Source organism: Orcinus orca, chromosome 9 (genome assembly GCF_937001465.1).
Source record: "Orcinus orca chromosome 9, mOrcOrc1.1, whole genome shotgun sequence".
Lineage (NCBI taxonomy): Eukaryota > Metazoa > Chordata > Mammalia > Artiodactyla > Delphinidae > Orcinus > Orcinus orca.
The window spans coordinates 23,143,224-23,160,891 of record NC_064567.1 but is presented as its reverse complement, the minus strand read 5'-3'; the positions used below and the strand labels follow the sequence as shown (position 1 = coordinate 23,160,891).

Below are 17,668 nucleotides of genomic sequence, written 5' to 3'. Positions count from 1 at the left end.
CTTTCTTCTCCAGCCCATTTTCCAGCTCTTGGGCTCAGGCTTGGCCTGTGTGTGTGTGTGTGTGTGTAGGGGGGTGAGTCCGGGCTGGGGGCAGGGCTGGGCCTTGGGCTCAGCAGGCGGAGGGGGCCAAAGGGAGGAAGTGAGAGAAGCTGGTCACGTGGGCCACCAGGCTGGGAAACTCCTCAGTGCAGCTGGAAGCAGGGGAGGTGGGGATGGGCCCCAAGCTCACAGGCAAAGGGACATGGAGGGTGGAGCCGTGAAGCCCGCCAGAGCAGGCTCCCTCCCCACAAAGGCCAGCAAATCAGAGCCACCCTGCTCCCTGCTCCCACCCCCCAGCCCACGTCAGGGCTAAAGGCCCCTCGAGCCCACTCTCCAAGCACCTTAAGGGAAAGCAGTGTCTCTCCTCACAAGTGTGGGCCCCTAATAGGCCCTGAGCAGTTGGTGGCAGGGGACGGGGAGAATGTGAGCCAGTGCTGAGACCTGGCCTCAGCTGGCCTGGAGCTAGGCTCACGGGAGCAGAGGAAAGCCAGGGCCAGCCAGCTGCTGGAAAAGGAGCTAGGAAGTGGCAGCTCTGTTCCCACCAGGGTTAAGGAAAATGGTGCCTGTTAGAAGGCAGGTCTCCTGGGAGGCTGGGTGGAGGAGAGGCTAAGAGCAGACTCTGGTGAGGGCTACCAGGTCAAATCCTGAGTCTCATGCTTTCTGCTCTGTGGCCTCAGGCAAGTCATTCAACTTACAGTGGCTAATTTTTCTTCTCTGTGACCTGTGGCTCTAACAGCACCCGCTTTAACGCTGGAAAGTGCACTCAGCACGGGGCTGGGCACGTAGGCATTAGCTCTTATTACTTCTCTTACGGGATCTCTAACTGTCCCCCCAGCCATGCGGGCGAGGGTGCCTTTATTCCCATTTTACAGATTAGGAATCTGAGGAGTCAGGTGAGCTGTTCAGAGTCATGCTGGGAGTAAACCACAGAGCCTGGGTTCAATGCCAGGTCCTTGGGGTCCCAGGGCCCACACGCCTTATCATTGCCAGGAGCCCAAGCCCCCCGACACCCCTGGTCACCCTGGCTCCCAGCTGCTTACTGCTCTGCCCAACCCCTCACCCTTGCCCTCCCACAGTGCCTCAGTCGGAGCACCTGAGTATCGCTGGAGAACATCCCAGCCCTTGGGTGACCGGATTTGCTTCAAATTCATGGCCACAAGCCTCAACAGACACACAAGACTGCCAGAAATTCTATTACAATTCCCTGGTGAATCCAATCTCCCTCTCCTGAGAGGAGCATTTCACACCCTCTCCTTCCTTCCTAAACATTTCAGTGGCCCTGCCCTTACCCCCTGTATGATTTTGGCAGGTTACTAAACTTTGCTAAACCTCAGGTTCCTCCCCTGTGAAGTGGGGATAATAATAGTACCTCCGTCCTGATTGCTATAAGGATTGTCGAGACAAAGGCTTACATGCAAGTTTTGGAATATGATCCCAGGGAGCAGAAATGAGGGGTGGGGAGAGCAAGACGGGGAAGGATGAAAAGCCCATACAAGCCTGCCTTATGGAGTAGCTGGTCGCTGCTGTGGGCATGTGTGTGTCCAGTTCCACAGGACCATCTGTACGAAAGCAGCTCAGCCAGAAAGTGGAAGCACTTATCCATTGACATCAGTGCCCCGCTGGTCTAGGGTAGCACCGGAGGGCATTAGCTGCTCCCAGTTAGGTGTGAAAGGGTGCTCAAGTGGGCCACCGAGGGTGCAACAGGGAAATTCCAAAGCCCAACAGGAGAGATTTATAGCCAGGGCCTGAGGCAAGACGCCACTGGGATGCACCTGTGCAGAGCCGCTTGCAGACTGTGGAGAACTGGAATAAGGTGCAGCTGAGAGAATTTGCATAAGTGGTGTCTGACGAATGAGACAATGAGTATAAAAATCTTTTTACAGTGCCTGGCACATTTGAAACACCCAAAATATATTATTATTTTTATTGACATCATCATCATCTCCCGCTGAGGCCCAACCTGAAAAGGCAATATTAACATTCTTTATCTGCAACAGAAGGTACAGAAGCGTCTGGAGAACTCGCTCTGTGAAGTAAAATCCCAGAGCCCAGAGGAAAGGGTGTTATTTGGAGAGCAGCTGAGTTTCCACCGTGAGCCTCTTTGCTGCCAGGTACTGAGCCAGATACAGGAATATAGGGATGAATGAATCAGGAATAGCGATGGCCAGAATGCCCGGGCCAGACCAAGGGAAGGGGAATGTGGATCCTGGCAGAGGGAGGGGCATGAGCACACGGCCGCAGGTGCACTCAAACGTCAGGCTTGGAATAAAGGGCTCACATTCCTCTGCTGGGCTAGTGGAACCAGATGCCACCATCCTCACCAAAATCCAGTACTTTCTTTAGAACAGGAACATTCTGGCTAGAGAAAGAAGGAATATCTCAGGCCCAGGCTTGAGTCCTTATTTGACAGGATGTCCCCATGAATGGAGTGGTGTTTGGGACCCAGCCGGGTGTGTGGGCACAGTAGCGTGCGTGGCTCCGTAGGGCAGCACAAGGGCTCCAGGGTTTAGTCAGTGAGTCCTGAGTTCAAATCCTGCTCTACCACTGACTGTCTGTGCTGGTTGATCTCCCTTTCTACCTCTTCCATTCATTCTCCCTCTCCACCCCCTACAGACGGCATCGCTCTGGCTTTCGTGCCCTCTGGCTTCCTGTTGGGTCAGCCAATGAGAGGTGCAGGCGGGGCCTGAAGGGCAGGGGAGGAGAGCGGTTGGGGTATTTCTTCTTGGCCTCCTTCTGCTCAGCACAGCTCCCATGGTACCACTAGTCCTTCCCCTTATCCGCTCAGCCCAGGGAGTGGCAATGGCTCCCTACTATTGTTAGTTCCCTGGTGATTCTTTTTTTTTTTAAACTGGCTGCAGCTGTGGGTTGGCTGCTGCTCTGTTTTTTTTTTGGCTGCGTTGGGTCTTTGTTGCTGCGCACAGGCTTTTCTCTAGCTGCGGTGAGCGGGGGCTACTCTTCGTTGCAGTGCGCGGGCTTCTCATTGCGGTGGCTTCTCTTGTGGAGCACGGGCTCTAGGCGCGTGGGCTTCAGTAGTTGTGGCACGCAGTCTTCAGTAGTTGTGGCACGTGGGGCTTCAGTAGTTGTGGTACGCGGGCTCAGTAGGTGTGGCTCGCGGGCTCTAGAGCACAGGCTCAGTAGTTGCGGCACATGGGCTTAGTTGCTCTGCGGCATGTGGGATCTTCCCGGACCAGGGCTCGAACCCGTGTCCCCTGCACTGGGGGACCACCACCAGGGAAGCCCCCTGGTGATTCTCTAATACCGTGTCTACAGATCGGTAAATGGTCCCTCCTTTAAGTTCTCTTTAGCTAAACCCTTTTGAGGGGAATTCTCTTTTCTCCTGGGCCCTTAGCTGATATGCTAACCTTACCACATATTCTACTAAGTTACTCTACCTCCCTAAGCCAAAATCTTTCATCTGGAAAAGGAAGTAATAACCGCTACCGTAGGCTGGGAGAGTCTAATAAGGCAACAAGCATGTGATGTGTGCTTGACGCATGTGCAGCACCTGGTACACAGACGATCCCGACATAGTTACTTTCTGTTCCTTACCTCCTTCAGGTTGTACTGTCAATAGCAGCAGCTTGGTTTTCGCTCTGCCTTTGGTGGCTGGAAGCAAAAGTTTGCTGTAAAGAGGGAGGGAGAGAAGGGGTTAGTAAATGATTAAATTTTGTACTTAAATTTTGACCTTTCAAGTCACACCAGTTGTAACAAATGAAATAAGCTACCACAAAGGAATAAAGGCAAAGCCCATCATTACACCTGCTCCAGCCCTTCCTTGCCCATCACTCGCATCCGGTGTAACCAATGGTAACAAGGTCTGTTCTTCCACACCCTTCACGTGGCCCACACAACCGCGTGCAAGCGTGTGTGCACCGCATGATGTTGTTTGGACGTGGTATGTGGGAACAGGCTGTGCAGCATCCCAACCCCCATCCCCATCTGCCCCTGCAAGTCACCAACTTGCCCCCAAGTCACCTCCCTCAGTGGCTCCTGTCTCCAGCTCCCTACTCCCCTAGGACCCTCTCTCCCTGCTCACAACATCATGTCCACCCCAGGAGAAGGTTACCCTGGCTGACCTGACCAGCTGAGCAGCTGCAGCAGGGGGACAGGGGGCGGGGATGTGCTGTTTATCACAGATCAGATATTCTTTTTTTTTTTTTTTTTTGCGGTACGCGGGCCTCTCACTGCTGGGGCCCCTCCCGTTGTGGAGCACAGGCTCCGGATGTGCAGGCTCAGCGGCCATGGCTCACGGGCCCAGCCGCTCCGCAGCATGTGGGATCCGCCTGGACCGGGGCATGAACCTGCGTCCCCTGCATTGGCAGGCGGACTCTCAACCACTGTGCCACCAGGGAAGCCCCGATCTGAGATTCTAATTCCACAGCTGTACCCCACAGCTGGCCACCTCTCCCCACAATTCAGAATAACTAGGCCGCCAGCCCCCTTCCAGGAAGGACTTCCTTTGCCCCTTAAAAGGCCTTCAGGGGTCCACCTCACTGTGTTCCAGGGACTGTGCCAAGCTGCAGCATGCCTACTCAAGTACCAGTGTCAGCTCACACACTAGACCAACACCACTCACAGGTTAATATCACAGTCGGAACGCAGTACTTCCTTGTCAGATGGAACCTGCTGGGATCTTAGGAGGGTTTGTGCATTTTTCTGTTTTGGCAAAGAAAGACCAGGGCAATCAGAGTGCATATCTGAACCTCGCAGCAGAGTCAGGACCTGGAGGGGGGTAGTGGCAGAATGTTTCCAGGCGCCACACAGGGACCTCCAAGCCACGAGGCTCTCCAGCCTGGAGGGAAGCTTGCCAATCAACCTTGGGCCCACTGGAGAACCTGGGGCTTCCCCAATCTCTTTTCTTTTTTCTCAAAGACCGCTCCCTGGGGATCCCATTAGGGCTTGGAGAAGCTAAGAGGGTGGGGCAAAGAGGGGAGGAGATATGTGTGGCTTCCTGCCTGCAATTTCCTCTTCTTCCCACCCATTTTGCTTCTTCCCATCCCTCACGGTCCTACTCTCAAGATCCCACAAAGCCTCTTCCAGTGGTTCTGAGCAGCACAGTCCAACAGAACTGTCTGCGATGATGGAAATGTCTATGTCTGCACTGTCCAATACGATGGCCCCATGAGGCTACTGAGCCCCTGTAATACGGCTAGTGCACTTGAGGATCTGAATTTTTATTTATTTTTATTTTTTGGCCATGCCACACGGCTTGCAGGATCTTAGTTCCCCGACCAGGGATTGAACCTGCGCCCTTGGCAGTGAAAGCGTGGAGTCCTAACCACTGGACTGCCAGGGAACTCCCCTGAATTTTTACTTTTTATTTAATTCTAATTCACTTTAATAGAAACAGCCCTATGTAGCTAGTACCTACTGTATAGAACAGCGCATATTCAGACTGTAAGGCAACTTTGTGCAAATTAGTGAAAAGTGCAGCTTCTCAAGACAGAATGCTCCCTTCCATTGGCTGGGAAAGTTTCGTAATAGAGCCACATTGGCTATGATGTGAATGAGGCCCCCTAGAGACAGAAGAGACAGTCTTGCAGGAGTTTGGGCCAAGACTTGCCATGGGGCCTCTGGTCAAGGACCTGATCTCACACAGCACCATAGCCCCACTCCACAGTTTTGAGACAAGCAACATCTTAGACAGGGGCTGAGGGAGGGGAAGTGGCAGCTGTTCCTTCCAGGTAGTATGAAGAGAGGGGGTCAGATGGCAAGGGAGTAGAGGCCAGTGGGTCAAAACCACAGCTGGGGCCATAATGAGGCACCAGATGTCCTGGCACAGAGTAGTGACCTCAAATTCCTATATGTTTGGCTTTTTTTTTTGGTAACAGCTTTATTGAGATATAATTCACATACCATAAATTCACCTGTTTAAAGAGTATAATTTAATAGTTTAGTATATTCATAGAGTTGTGCAATCATCACTGCAATCAATTTTAAAACATTTTATCATCCAAAAATAAACCCCATACCCTTCAGCATTCGCCCCCTCTTTCCCACCACCATCCGTACCCCAGCCCTAGGCGACCACCCATCCACATTTCTTCTCTATGGATTTGCCCGTTCTGGACATTTCATATAAGTAATCCTTTGTGTCTGGCTTTTCACTTGGCATAATGTTTTCAAGGTTTATCCATGTTTTACCATGTATCCATGCTTCATTCCTTGTTGCCAAGTAATGTGTATGTACCAAAGTATGTACCATACTTTATCCATTCATCAGCTGATAGAATTTGGGTTGTTTCCACTTTTTGGCTATTATGAATAATGCTGCTGTGAAGATTCATGGGCAAGTTTTTGTGAGGACATATGCTGTAATTTCTCTCGGGTATATTACTGGAAGTGGAATTGCTACATCATATGGTAATTCTACCTTTAACCTTTTGAAGAACTGTCAAATTGTTTTCCAAAGTGGCTGTACCACTTCACATTCCCACCAGCAACATATGAGGGTTCCAATTTCTCTACTTCCTTGATAACACTTATTATTATCTGATTTTTTTGATTACAGCCATCCTAGTGGTATTTCATTGTGGTTTGATTTGCATTTCCCTAATGACTCATGATGTTGAAAATCTTTACACAAGCTTATTAGTCATTTATGTGTCTTCTCTGGAGAAATGTCTATTCAAGTCCTTTGCCTATTTAAAAAATTGAGTTATTTGTCTTTTTATTATTTTGTTGTAAGTGTTCTTTATATATTCTAGATTCAAGTCACTTATCAGGTATATGACTAGTCAATATTTTTTCCCATACTGTGGGTTATTTTAATTTTTTATGGTTTTTTTTTTTGCAGCACAGAAGTTTTTAGTTTTGATAAAGTCCAATCTGTTTTTTTTTGTTGTTGTTGCTTGTACTTTCGGCAACATATTTAAGGAATCATTGCCTAGTCTATGTTTAGAAAAATTTAACCCTGTGTTTTCTTATAAGAGTTTTACAGTGTTAGCTCTTACATATAAGATCTTTGATCCATTTTGAGTTACCTTTTGTATACGGAATGAGGTATGGATCTGTTGTTAGGTGCACTTATGTTTACAATTGTCACCTTTCTGATGCATTGCACTTTTATCATTATAAAATGTCCCTCTTTATCTTGAGTTACTTTTTTTGTTTTAAAACCTATTTTGTCTGATGACAGTATAGCCCTCCAGTTTTCTTATGGTTGCTGTTTGCATGATAAAACTTTTTTCTATTCTTTTAGTTTAAATCTTTTTGTATCTGTAAATCTAAAGTATGTCTGTGGGACTTCCCTGGTGGTCCAGTGGTTAAGCATTCGTCTTGCAATGCAGGGGATGCCAGTTTGATCCCTGGTCAGGGAACTGAGATCCCACATGCCGCGGGGCAACTAAGCCCGCACTGCAAAACTAGAGAGAAGCCCACGCACCGCAACTAAGACGTGATGCAGCCACCGAATAAAAATACATAAATAAATATTTTTTTAAAAAATCTAAAGTATGTCTCTTATAGACAGTATCTTGTTGGATTTTGTTTTAATCCATTCACGTTACTAATATAGTTGTATTTGCATTTGCCATTTTACTTGCTTTCTAAATATATCATTTCCTTTTTGTTCCTCTATTTTGCCTAGACTGCTTTATTTTGCATTAAGTGAATATTTTCTAGTATAACATTTTTATTATTCCTTTAATGAGTTTTTTTTTAAACTGTATTTCTTTTTCTATTTTCTTAGTGGCTACTCTAGGGCTTACCTCTGGACAGTTTACTATACTGTCTTCCTGTCCCATCCGGGTAAGTTGTCCCCAGGAAAGGTCCTGGGCAGAGCGTGTGGGCAGGAAAGTTGCCTGAAGAAGGATGGCCTTGGACGATGGGGCACAGGAGGGAGGACTGAGGCACTGAGATGGCCACAGGGTGGCAGCCCCAGTGATAGAGAGGCTGCAGCTTTTTTTTTTTTTTTTTTTTTTTGCGGTACGCGGGCCTCTCACTGTTGTGGCCTCTCCCGTTGCAGAGCACGGGCTCCGGACGCGCAGGCTCAGCGGCCATGGCTCACGGGCCCAGCCGCTCCGCGGCATGTGAGATCTTCCCGGACCGGGGCACGAACCCGTGTCCCCTGCATCGGCAGGCGGACTCTCAACCACTGCGCCACCAGGGAAGCCCCGAGGCTGCAGCTTTGATGGAGCTTTGTGGGGCTGCACAGTCCTCAGGGTCACCTCAGATTTTATGAGTCAGGACAGATGTCCAGATCCAGGAAAACGCGTGTTCTAAGGTCTGGGCGTGGCTTATTGGTGGTCCTGTGGTCAGGCTCCCCTGGTAATTGCCCCTGCTGCTTCATCCTGCACCTGGAATACCTCTCGGTGTAGACCCCGGAGCTGGTCCACAATTCCCCTCAGCCCCCAGGGACCAACAAGTTGTCGGGGCAAGTCTCAGTGGGAATGGTGGCTACCCTCCTTTTCCCCATCAGCTACCACCTGCCTTACCTCCCAGGGTACTCTGAGAGCACGCACGGGTCCGAGGCCAGGCTCTGCTCCTCCCACCAGGAGGCCCGCTCTGGGGATCCTGGCTGCTGCTCTGCAGACGCGCACACTGTACGAATCAGGGTGACAGGTCCCTTGGTTTCCACCCGGCTGTGCCTCCCCTCCCCTGCAGCACCAACGCCTGACTGAGCCCTGTGAACCCAGCCTATGTCCCTGAGTGGCCCAGCTGGAGAAGGCGGGGACTGGGGAGCAGGGTGGGGCAGGACGGGAGGCAGCCCGGGAGTAGGTTTCCAGTGTGAGGGAGGAGGAGCAAAGCCTTTCATCCTACAGGACCTGCAGGCTCCCCAGTACCTGATGGCCCACCTTGCCCTGTCCTGCCCAGCCCATGGCCTCTGCTTCTCTTGCTCAGGGTCCTGTGTAGGGCCCCAAAGTGGGTATTCTGGAAATAGTCCTTAAAGGCCTGCAAGGGTGGGGATCCTGGGAAAAAGGATCCACCTCCTTCTTAGTGCCAATAGGAACAGGCCCATTCCCATTCCTTCTGTCACTCATCCATTTTCAAATTTATCATTCATTCATTCATTCATCTAGGAACTCCCACCCTGGAATAGCTGGGACGCCTGGCTGTCCCTGGGTAGAAGCCTGAGGTAACCATGGGCCCAGGGTATGCTCCCAATTTCCCCATGAGAGTCCTCCCTTCCCAGTGGCTCTGCTTTCTCTCCTCTTGCCCCCTGTCCCCACCACCGTCTGCTTTTTTCTGCCCTACTTCATGCCTCAAAGCGGCTGAGCTGGACCTGCATGACACAGGCTCCCTTGATCTCTGGATTCTGGGTGGATTTGGCTAAGGGGAGGCACTGGCAAGAAATAGGAGGGTGGGAGAGTGGAAGCCATAGAGCCCCCAATCTTGCACAGCCGCAGGTCCTGGAGGACAGCCACTCTGTGGGTGGTGACAGTTCCCTGCTGATGCTAGGCCTTGGGTGCCTGGAAGTTTCACAGTGGCTTTCGTAATCCTGTTCACATCTCTGCAAATGTTCTAAACTTGCCTCCGTTTAGCTCCACCTGTGTCCTGCCACAACCTTGCCTCACACGCCTCTTACCTAGAGCCACCCACACTGAGGGTAGCTCCTTTTTCTGTGTCCCTGGGGCAGTCAGGGAGCCTGATAGAAGTCATCAAACCCCAGAGACAATACTCAACCTCCTGCGAGTGGGAGGAGGTCAGCAGAGGTATAGCAGGACGACCAGGGGAAGAGCCCAGAAGATCCAGGCTGGAGGGAGGGAGAAACGGAGAGGGTAGGGGCCAGGTGCCACCCCTGTCTCTCTGTGATGAACCCGCTCTTTTGCTTTTCTTTTTTAAATTATTTAGAATTTTTATTTAAAACTTACTTAGAGATCTTTAAGGCATATTTATATTATATCGGTCTTTTGCTTGCATTAAAAGGAAACTACAAGCTAAATACATTTGTTAAGTCATTCCTAAAATGTCTTGACATTTAGAATTTGGATCTTCTGAATGGCTTTTAAAATTTTTATTAATTTATTTATTTAATTTATTTTTTTTAAACATCTTCATTGGAGTATAATTGCTTACAATGGTGTGTTAGTTTCTGCTTTATAACAGAGTGAATCAGCTATACATATACATATATCCCCATATCTCCTCCCTCTTGCATCTCCCTCCCACACTCCCTGTCCCACCCCTCTAGGTGGTCACAAAGCAGGAGCTGATCTCCCTTTGCTATGCGGCTGCTTCCCACTAGCTATTTTACATTTGGTAATGTATACATGTCCACGTGACTATCTCACTTTGTCCCAGTTTACCCTTCCCCCTCCCCATGTCCTCAAGTCCATTCTCTACATCTGCGTCTTTATTCCTGTCCTTACCCTAGGTTCTTCAGAACTTTTTTTTTTAGATTCCATACATATGTGTTAGCATACGGTATTTGCTTTTCTCTTTCTGACTTACTTCACTTTGTATGACAGTCTCTACTCTAGGTCCATCCACCTCACTACAAATAACTCAATTTCGTTTCTTTTTATGGCTGAGTAATATTCCATTGTATATATGTGCCACATCTTCTTTATCCATTCATCTGTCGACGGACACTGAGGTTGCTTCCGTGTCCTGGCTATTGTAAATAGTGCTGTAATGAACATTGTGGTACATGACTCTTTTTGAATTATGGTTTTCTCAGGGTATATGCCCAGGAGTGGCATTGCTGGGCTGTATGGTAGTTCTATTTTTAGTTTTTTAAGGAACCTCCATACTGTTCTCCATAGTGGCTGTATAAATTTACATTCCCACCAACAGTGCAAGAGGATTCCCTTTTCTCCACACCCTCTCCAGCATTTATTGTTTAAAATTTTTATTTATTTTTAATTCACATACAATGAAATTCACTCTTTTTAGTGTACAGCTGTGAATTTTGGCAAATGCAGAGAGTTGTGTGACTATCACCACAATCAAATCAAGATGCAGAACACTTGCCATCACTTCATGCTGCCGCTTTGTGGTCAGCCCCTCCCCGCAGTCCCACATCCACCCACCCAGCTCTGTTCTCTGACCCTATGCTTTCTCCTGGGCCTGTTCCTGAGGGGGAGACAGCTGGGGAGCGGGCAGCCTCTCTCAGGGGCCACGATCATTCCCTGACTCGTACACGGGCCACATATTCTATACAGACAACATCCCGGGGCCTGAGCATGAGGAATAAGGCCCCTAGCAGCCAGCTCCCTCTCCTCTCCCAGTGGAGAGCATGTCAGGTGGGAAGCTGGAGGTGGGGGGATAGCCCCAGGGAGCTCTGGGCTGGAGAGTGTGGGATCTGCATGCTTCCCTGGCTCTACCTGCCCCAGGGACTCAGTGAGGACAGCTGGCCATAGTGAGGCTGCCACCCAGAACCACCAGAACACAGGATGTGCTCTGGTGGTGGTGGGGGCTACTGCTATGTTTAAATTAAAATCACTTCTTCTACTGTGTGCCAGGCACTGGGCTAGACCTCACCCCACCCCCGCCACTGCTGAGCAGCAGTTCTTCACTGCTGACAGTACAGTGTTAACCCCTTGTGTAAACAAGGATACTGAGACTCAGAGAGGCCGAATGCCTTACACAAGGTCACACAGCTGGGACATGAACCCAGGTCTGTCTGACTCTAAAGTGATCAAATATCACTCATGGTCAGGTTCAAATCCCAGTGCCTTATTTTACTAATTGCTGTGTGCCTTTGGGTAAATTGCCCAACCTTTCTGAACTTCAGTGTTTTCATCTATAAAATGAAGATAACACATATCCCTACCTTGTACAGTTGATGGGAGAATCAAATGTGACTCTGGTGTTTGGTGGAGAGTAGGTTACATGATAAATTCTGTCATGGGTTGAATTGTGTCCCCCCCTCCCCCAGATTCATGTGTTAAAGTACTAACCCCAGTACCTCTGAATGTGACCTTATTTAGAAATAGGGTCTTTGCAGATGTAATTAGTTAAGATGAGGTCATTAGGTGGGCCCTAATCCAGTATGACTGATGTCCTTATGAAAAAAGGGAATTTGGACACAGTGACGTGCACACGAGGACAGCAATGTGTGAAGATGAAGACAGAGATCAGGGTGATGCTTCTTCAAGCCAAGGAGCACCAGAGATAATGCTAAGAGTACAAAGAAGTAAGATGATAACTCACGCAAGTTTGCAAGGTTAGGAAGTAACTCAGCTCGCTTCTTTGTAAACGGGGATATGTACGAATGATGCCCACGTCACGGTGGCTGCTTGTGACAGTTAAATGCAATAATGTATGAAAAGTGCTCAGCGGGATCCTGCATGTCTTAGGGGCTCATCAATATCACCTGGTTGTATTTGCGCCTCCAGCCAGCCCAGCCTGTGGCCTGCCCTCTCCAGAACACCACGCCCCGTTCCAACAGGGCCTTCACCAGCCTGGCAGTGCTTCTCCTGGCTCTTCTCCATAGCTTGGGATGGGCTGTCCCTCTGCAAGAGGCCCATGGCCTACTCTCTTTCCTGACCCCCATGGTCCCTGAACTGCAGGAGGACGCAGAATTGAGCACACTTGCTCTCTAGACGGCCGAGTTCCAGGTGGACCCAGGATCCCTGGGCTCACCACCCTCTTGCCCAGTCCTCTCAGGCACTCCCGTGACCTGCTACTGCAAAGCACAGCTTTTGAAGTGAGTCGGGGGGTGACGAGGAAGCCCCCATAAGTTCTTTCCTACCTGAGCAGGTGTCCCTTTCTTCTTCCCATCTCACCCCAACCTCCACCACCGGTGATGGCCCCTGGACAAGCTGTCAGGTCACGTCAGCCTCCCTGCAGCTTTGGAAGTGCTGCTCCAGGAGAAAGGGAGGAGAATAGTCTGAAAGAAATCGGGGAGACTGGTCCTCAGACTGGCACAGATCGGTGGGGACTCTTGGGTCCTGCATGCCCACCAGCACCCTTATGGCCCCAGTCGGCCTGGCACAGGGGGCCTGGGTGGGCATCAGAGCTCCAGCTGGCTCCTGACTTGAAAAACTGTGAAACACAGAGATTCCAGGACACTGGCCTGGTCAGAACTCCCACTGGACTCCCCTCTAGCAAGTCCTGACACCCTCCTTCTCTAGGAGGACCCAAGAGAGCAGAGTGGTCTTACTCTAGGAGCCCCCCGGGGTCCTTCAGCCCTCAGGGCTCTCTGCTTTCTTGACTTTCTGCGCCCAGCATCAGAGGCCACAGAAGCAGCAGAGCAGCCTGGGGGAGCCCCATCTCGGGCCCCCAGGTCTGACTCTTACAGGGTGGTAGCCCTGGCCCAGGGGTACCTGGCTGGCAAGAACCAAACACCTGTTCCCACAGCTCTGTTGGCTCCTGGCCCCCAAGAGCTCCTTCTCCTACCTCTACCACATACGTGATGTCCTCAGGCCACAACCCCCAGCCAGCCCACCCCTTAGGAGGCCAGAGAGGGGCAGCTGGGACATCCCCCTCCCATGGTGAAGTGTTGAGAGGCCATGTGGGACGAATATCATGCCCCCTGCCCCCTCCCATAACCTCACACCTCACTCCAGGCCAGAGAGTGCCTCCTCTGGACTCCCAGAGCCATCCCCAGAGTCCCCTCCCATCCAGGGTGGTTCTGTCATCTTTCCACCATCCTGAAGTCCAGATGTGAGCTGAGAAGAGCACCCCCCCATGCCATTGGGCTGACCCTGCCATCCTGGACACAACTGAGTCTCTCCTCGTTTCCCACCTTAGAGGCACAACAGTCCTGCCCTGCGGGGATCCCGAGCCCTGGTTCTAAGTTGCAGGGGCTTGAGATGAATTGGGCTGATAAGCCATGGGACCCCCTGCATCCCACATCAATGACGGGTGGTCCTCGTGCATCTGGATGGGATCCTCTCCCCGGTGGGGGCACCTGTGGACTCTGGGCTTCAACCAAGTCTGTTTGGGACAAGAGAGGACACTGAAGTCCACAGCTGGTTCTTGCAGGACTGGGGTGGCCTCTGTCCCCACAAAGCAGGGGCTCAGTCATTCCCATTGCAGGAGCCCTGGAAGACTGTGGTTTCCAGGTTGGACTTCCTCCTCTTCCTTTTCCACCTTGTCCAAGTGCTGCATGCTCTCAAGTGAGTCCTCCAGACAGGCAGGAAGGATGGAGGCTCTGGCCCCAGCCCCTTCCTTGATAATGCCCAGTACTGGGGAGGGAAGTGGTTTGAGCAAAACACTGAGCTAAGTAGATTTTAGGAGTGTCTGAATCAGACCAAGGGTAGTTGCGGGGGCAGAGTGGGGAGATGACGATCTGGGCAAGAGGCATCCTGGTGTCGTGGTGGAAGATACAAGTGGGGAAAGAATCAGCAGAAGGACCAATGACGACTGCACTGAGAGGCAGGGCAGGGGCGGGGCAGCGCGGGGTGCAGGAGGATGCTAAGGCATGAGCTAGGAGCGAAATCCCAGGGCATTTATTTACAGTGGATGGTGAGAAACCCAGGCAACAGTGAAACCGCAGGATCTGAGAGTTTAAGTAAAGAAGACATGCAGAGACTGGAGTTTCTGAGGCGTACCTGAGGGTCTCAGGGACGGCTGGAGCTCTGGGTCCAAGGTCCAGAGCAGAATCCGTGGGAAAGGGGGTGGGAGCCAGATTGCAGAGGATTAGGGAGAGGAGAGGGGCTGACCACGAAGGAAAGGGGAAGTAGCATTTGTTCTCAACAGGGTTGAGGGAGCACAGAGCCAGGACCTGGGATGGACAAGGGTGGCTGTGTAGCTTCCTGGGACACAGGCCATTTGAAGAGATAGAGTGCAGATTTGGAAGGGGGTGGGGTGGGATATGAGGTCTAGAGGCGTCTGCGTGACAGTGCTGGCCAAGCGGGGGACTTCCAGCTCACACCTCAGAATGCTCTGAGGAGGCAGCATTTAGTAAGAAAGGGGAAGGAAGCCCCAGCTGTGGCGTCCTAGGCATCGGCAGCAGTGAAGCTGCCACTTTCGCGTGTCATATCATGTGCTTTACAGGCAGGAGCCGGAGTGGCCGTGTAAAACCCTAAGTCAGATCGTGTGGCGCCTCTGCTCTGACTGTGCAACAACCCACGAAGCGCCCCGCCCCCCAGTTTTGTTACTGAAGCATTTATTGTCTAGCTCACTCCATAGAATGGGAGCTCCAGGAAGGCAGGGTGTTTAGACAAAGTAGACTTTGGTTTGCCGCTTTCTCCTGGTACGTAGGAGGTGCTCACTGAGCATTTGTTAAATTTAGGCCTCACAGTCCAACTGTGGCCGTGATGTTATCATTCTCACCTTACAGGCAGGAAATGGGGCTTCCAAGAGAGTCCGAGGTTTGCTCAAAGTCACACAATTCCCGAGTGGTAGAGCCAGGGTGTGACTCAGCCCTGTTGGAGTCCAGTGCCCAGTGTCTCGCCAGCAAGTTCCTAGAAACAGAAGGACATCTGAGGACCAGGCCAGCCTGGGGAAGCCCGACAGCCCAGACTGAGGGGATGGGTCTCCTGCATGGGAGGTACTGGGGGCAAAGCCAGCTGTCATCTGCCCAGGTCTGTGCTGAGGGGGGCAGGTCCAGAGTTGGGAGGGGGTCTTGTCCAGCTGCCTGCTGGATCTCCACCTTCTCTCCCCACCAGTCACCCTGAGCTTCTTTCGGTTCCCTTTGGTGATGTGGCTGCCCCATCCCCATACACAGATGCACACGCGTGGTGGCTTCTACAGGAATCAGGCCTCTCACCACACCCTCAGTCTGATGCCCCGGCCAGGGGAAGTCGGGGCAGGGGCCGTCTCACCACTGGGAATAAGAGGCCTGGATACACGTCTCTGCTGAGGCTCCTGGGGCTGTGGAGGCCGAGTCTCCTCGTTCCCCGTGTACCCCGGCCCCACTGCGGGGAGCCGGGAGGGATCCCATGGGGGTCACCAGCGTAGTCTCACTTCCCCTCTGCTTGTACTTCACCATAAGACAGCATCCAGAAGCAAGGGGACCCTTCGATTTTGGAAGAGCCTGAGTGGTGCTCTCTGTCCTCACCCCTGCCTCCTTATGCCATGTCTATGGCCTAGAGTGGTTCTCGGTTCAGGTTCCCCTGGTCTGGGGAAGGCAGGAGCCAAGCCGAGTGGAGCCCCTGCATAGCCCCTATCCTTGGAGCACCACGCAATGTTGCGATCTCGATAACATCACCTCCCTTGTACCACAGGGAAGGAGAGTCACAGGACCTGCCTAAGGTCGCTGAGCTTGAATGCAGCAGAGTTGGATGCAAGCTCAAGGGCAGTGCCCCTTCTTCTACACACAGCCCCCGAATGGTTCTTGACAAAGATCAGAGACCCTAAGGGGGGGAGGCCTCACCTGAGGACGTGGGATCGTGGGGAGGCAGAGTGCAGAATTCTAGTCTCACGCTCCCTTAAGCTGTGTGTGGTGCATCTAACAATAAAAGAAGCCTCCTCTTGACTATTGCTCCAGATATATTTTCTAGTCCAACATAGAATACTTTCTATTAAGCACAACTGACCTCCGATGAAAAAGGTTCGTATTTTGGGGGCAACCATTTTCAAGTAAATAGCAGTTTCACATTTAAAGAAAGAAATAAAAAACAATCTCTCTATCCTCATTTTCTGCATCCACACTTTAAATTTTAAAAATATAAAATAGTGAAAGATTCAGCAGATACAAATAATAAAATACATATAATTATATTCTCTTTTATATTAGGGCTATGCAAGAGTGGGGGAGAGGGAGAGAGATGCAGGAGAGAAGAAAAACAGACAACACATGAAGAGTCATGATTACAGATCAGGGGTAAAGACCAACCTCGGTATTCCTGCAGAGATGGAGAGGGGAGGGGAAGGTCAAAGTTCTGATTCATCAACTAACTAATATGGCTGTATTTGTTAAAAAATACAGGCTCTAAACTTTAAAGTGCAAATAGTGTTTTTTAGAACTTATGTATTTTAGTTTCTACCTAAAATTTAATCAACTGATGTAAATTTCCTTCGTTTAAAAATATTTTAATTAAAAATTACTATAGAAAATAGAAGACAAAAAGACAGGAGTGGTCCCTGAGTAAGCTGATTCCAGTGGGAATCAGACATTAAAATCCTAAGTGAAAACCAGCGAGGACGAGTCTCAGAGGCTGGGAACCCGACCTAGCAAGGGAAGTCAAGGTAAGCTTTCCAAAGGAGGTGATGCTGAGGCAACATTTGAAGACGAGCAGGTGTTCCCAAACGAAGAATGCTCCTGAAGAGGGAACAGGTTGTGTGAAGGTTGAGGCCAGCGAGGAGGCCCACGTGTGGAACCGAAAAGCGTTCAGAACGGCAGACGGGTGTAGTCAAGATAGCGGTGAGTGAAGGGGTGGGACATGCGACCAAGGAGCTGACCCTGAGAGACCCGGAAGGTGATCAGGGAGGGGACCTGGGGAAGACAGGTGCGAAGGTTGAGAATTAGAAAGGAACAGAGTAGCCTGAGAATCCCTGTCTGCAGGCACGTCGTGGAGGGGTTGTCTGAGTCTGGGTGCCAGCGACCCTCGGCTGGGTGCCAGTGACCCTCGGTAGAGTTCGCAGGCTGGCGGGCGAGGGCCGGGGGCTGTCTAACAGTCCGCCCCACCGCGCTGGTACGTGGCTCGGTTGATCGCCAATGTCCGCACCGATCTTGAGCTCCCGGAGGGACAGGCTGGGAAGCTCCCGGGCCCAGCCGAGCACCGCGGCAGGGTGGGGTGGGGGGCTAGGGGTGTCGAACGACTATTTCGCACTTCCCGATGGCTGAAGGAGCCCA

General features: G+C 51.1%; 1 protein-coding gene across 16 annotated transcripts in view; it reads right to left on the bottom strand.

Moving 5' to 3' along the window:
* Positions 1 to 17,668, bottom strand: part of KCP (kielin cysteine rich BMP regulator) — a 45,275-nt gene that overhangs the window by 25,964 nt on the left and 1,643 nt on the right. For 3 of the 16 annotated variants that reach the window (XM_033432496.2, XM_033432493.2, XM_033432498.2), the window contains exons 1-2: positions 8,475 to 10,104; positions 3,589 to 3,662 (exon numbers count right to left, since the gene is read on the bottom strand). In XM_033432496.2, coding sequence (XP_033288387.1) covers positions 3,589 to 3,662; positions 8,475 to 8,794 — 394 coding nt within the window. In that variant the 5' untranslated portion in view covers positions 8,795 to 10,104. Of the gene's footprint in view, positions 1 to 3,588; positions 3,663 to 8,474; positions 10,128 to 12,676; positions 12,815 to 15,204; positions 17,667 to 17,668 lie in introns of those variants that run through there. The other 13 variants (XM_033432502.2, XM_033432500.2, XM_033432492.2 and 10 more) reach the window with 11 other exon arrangements.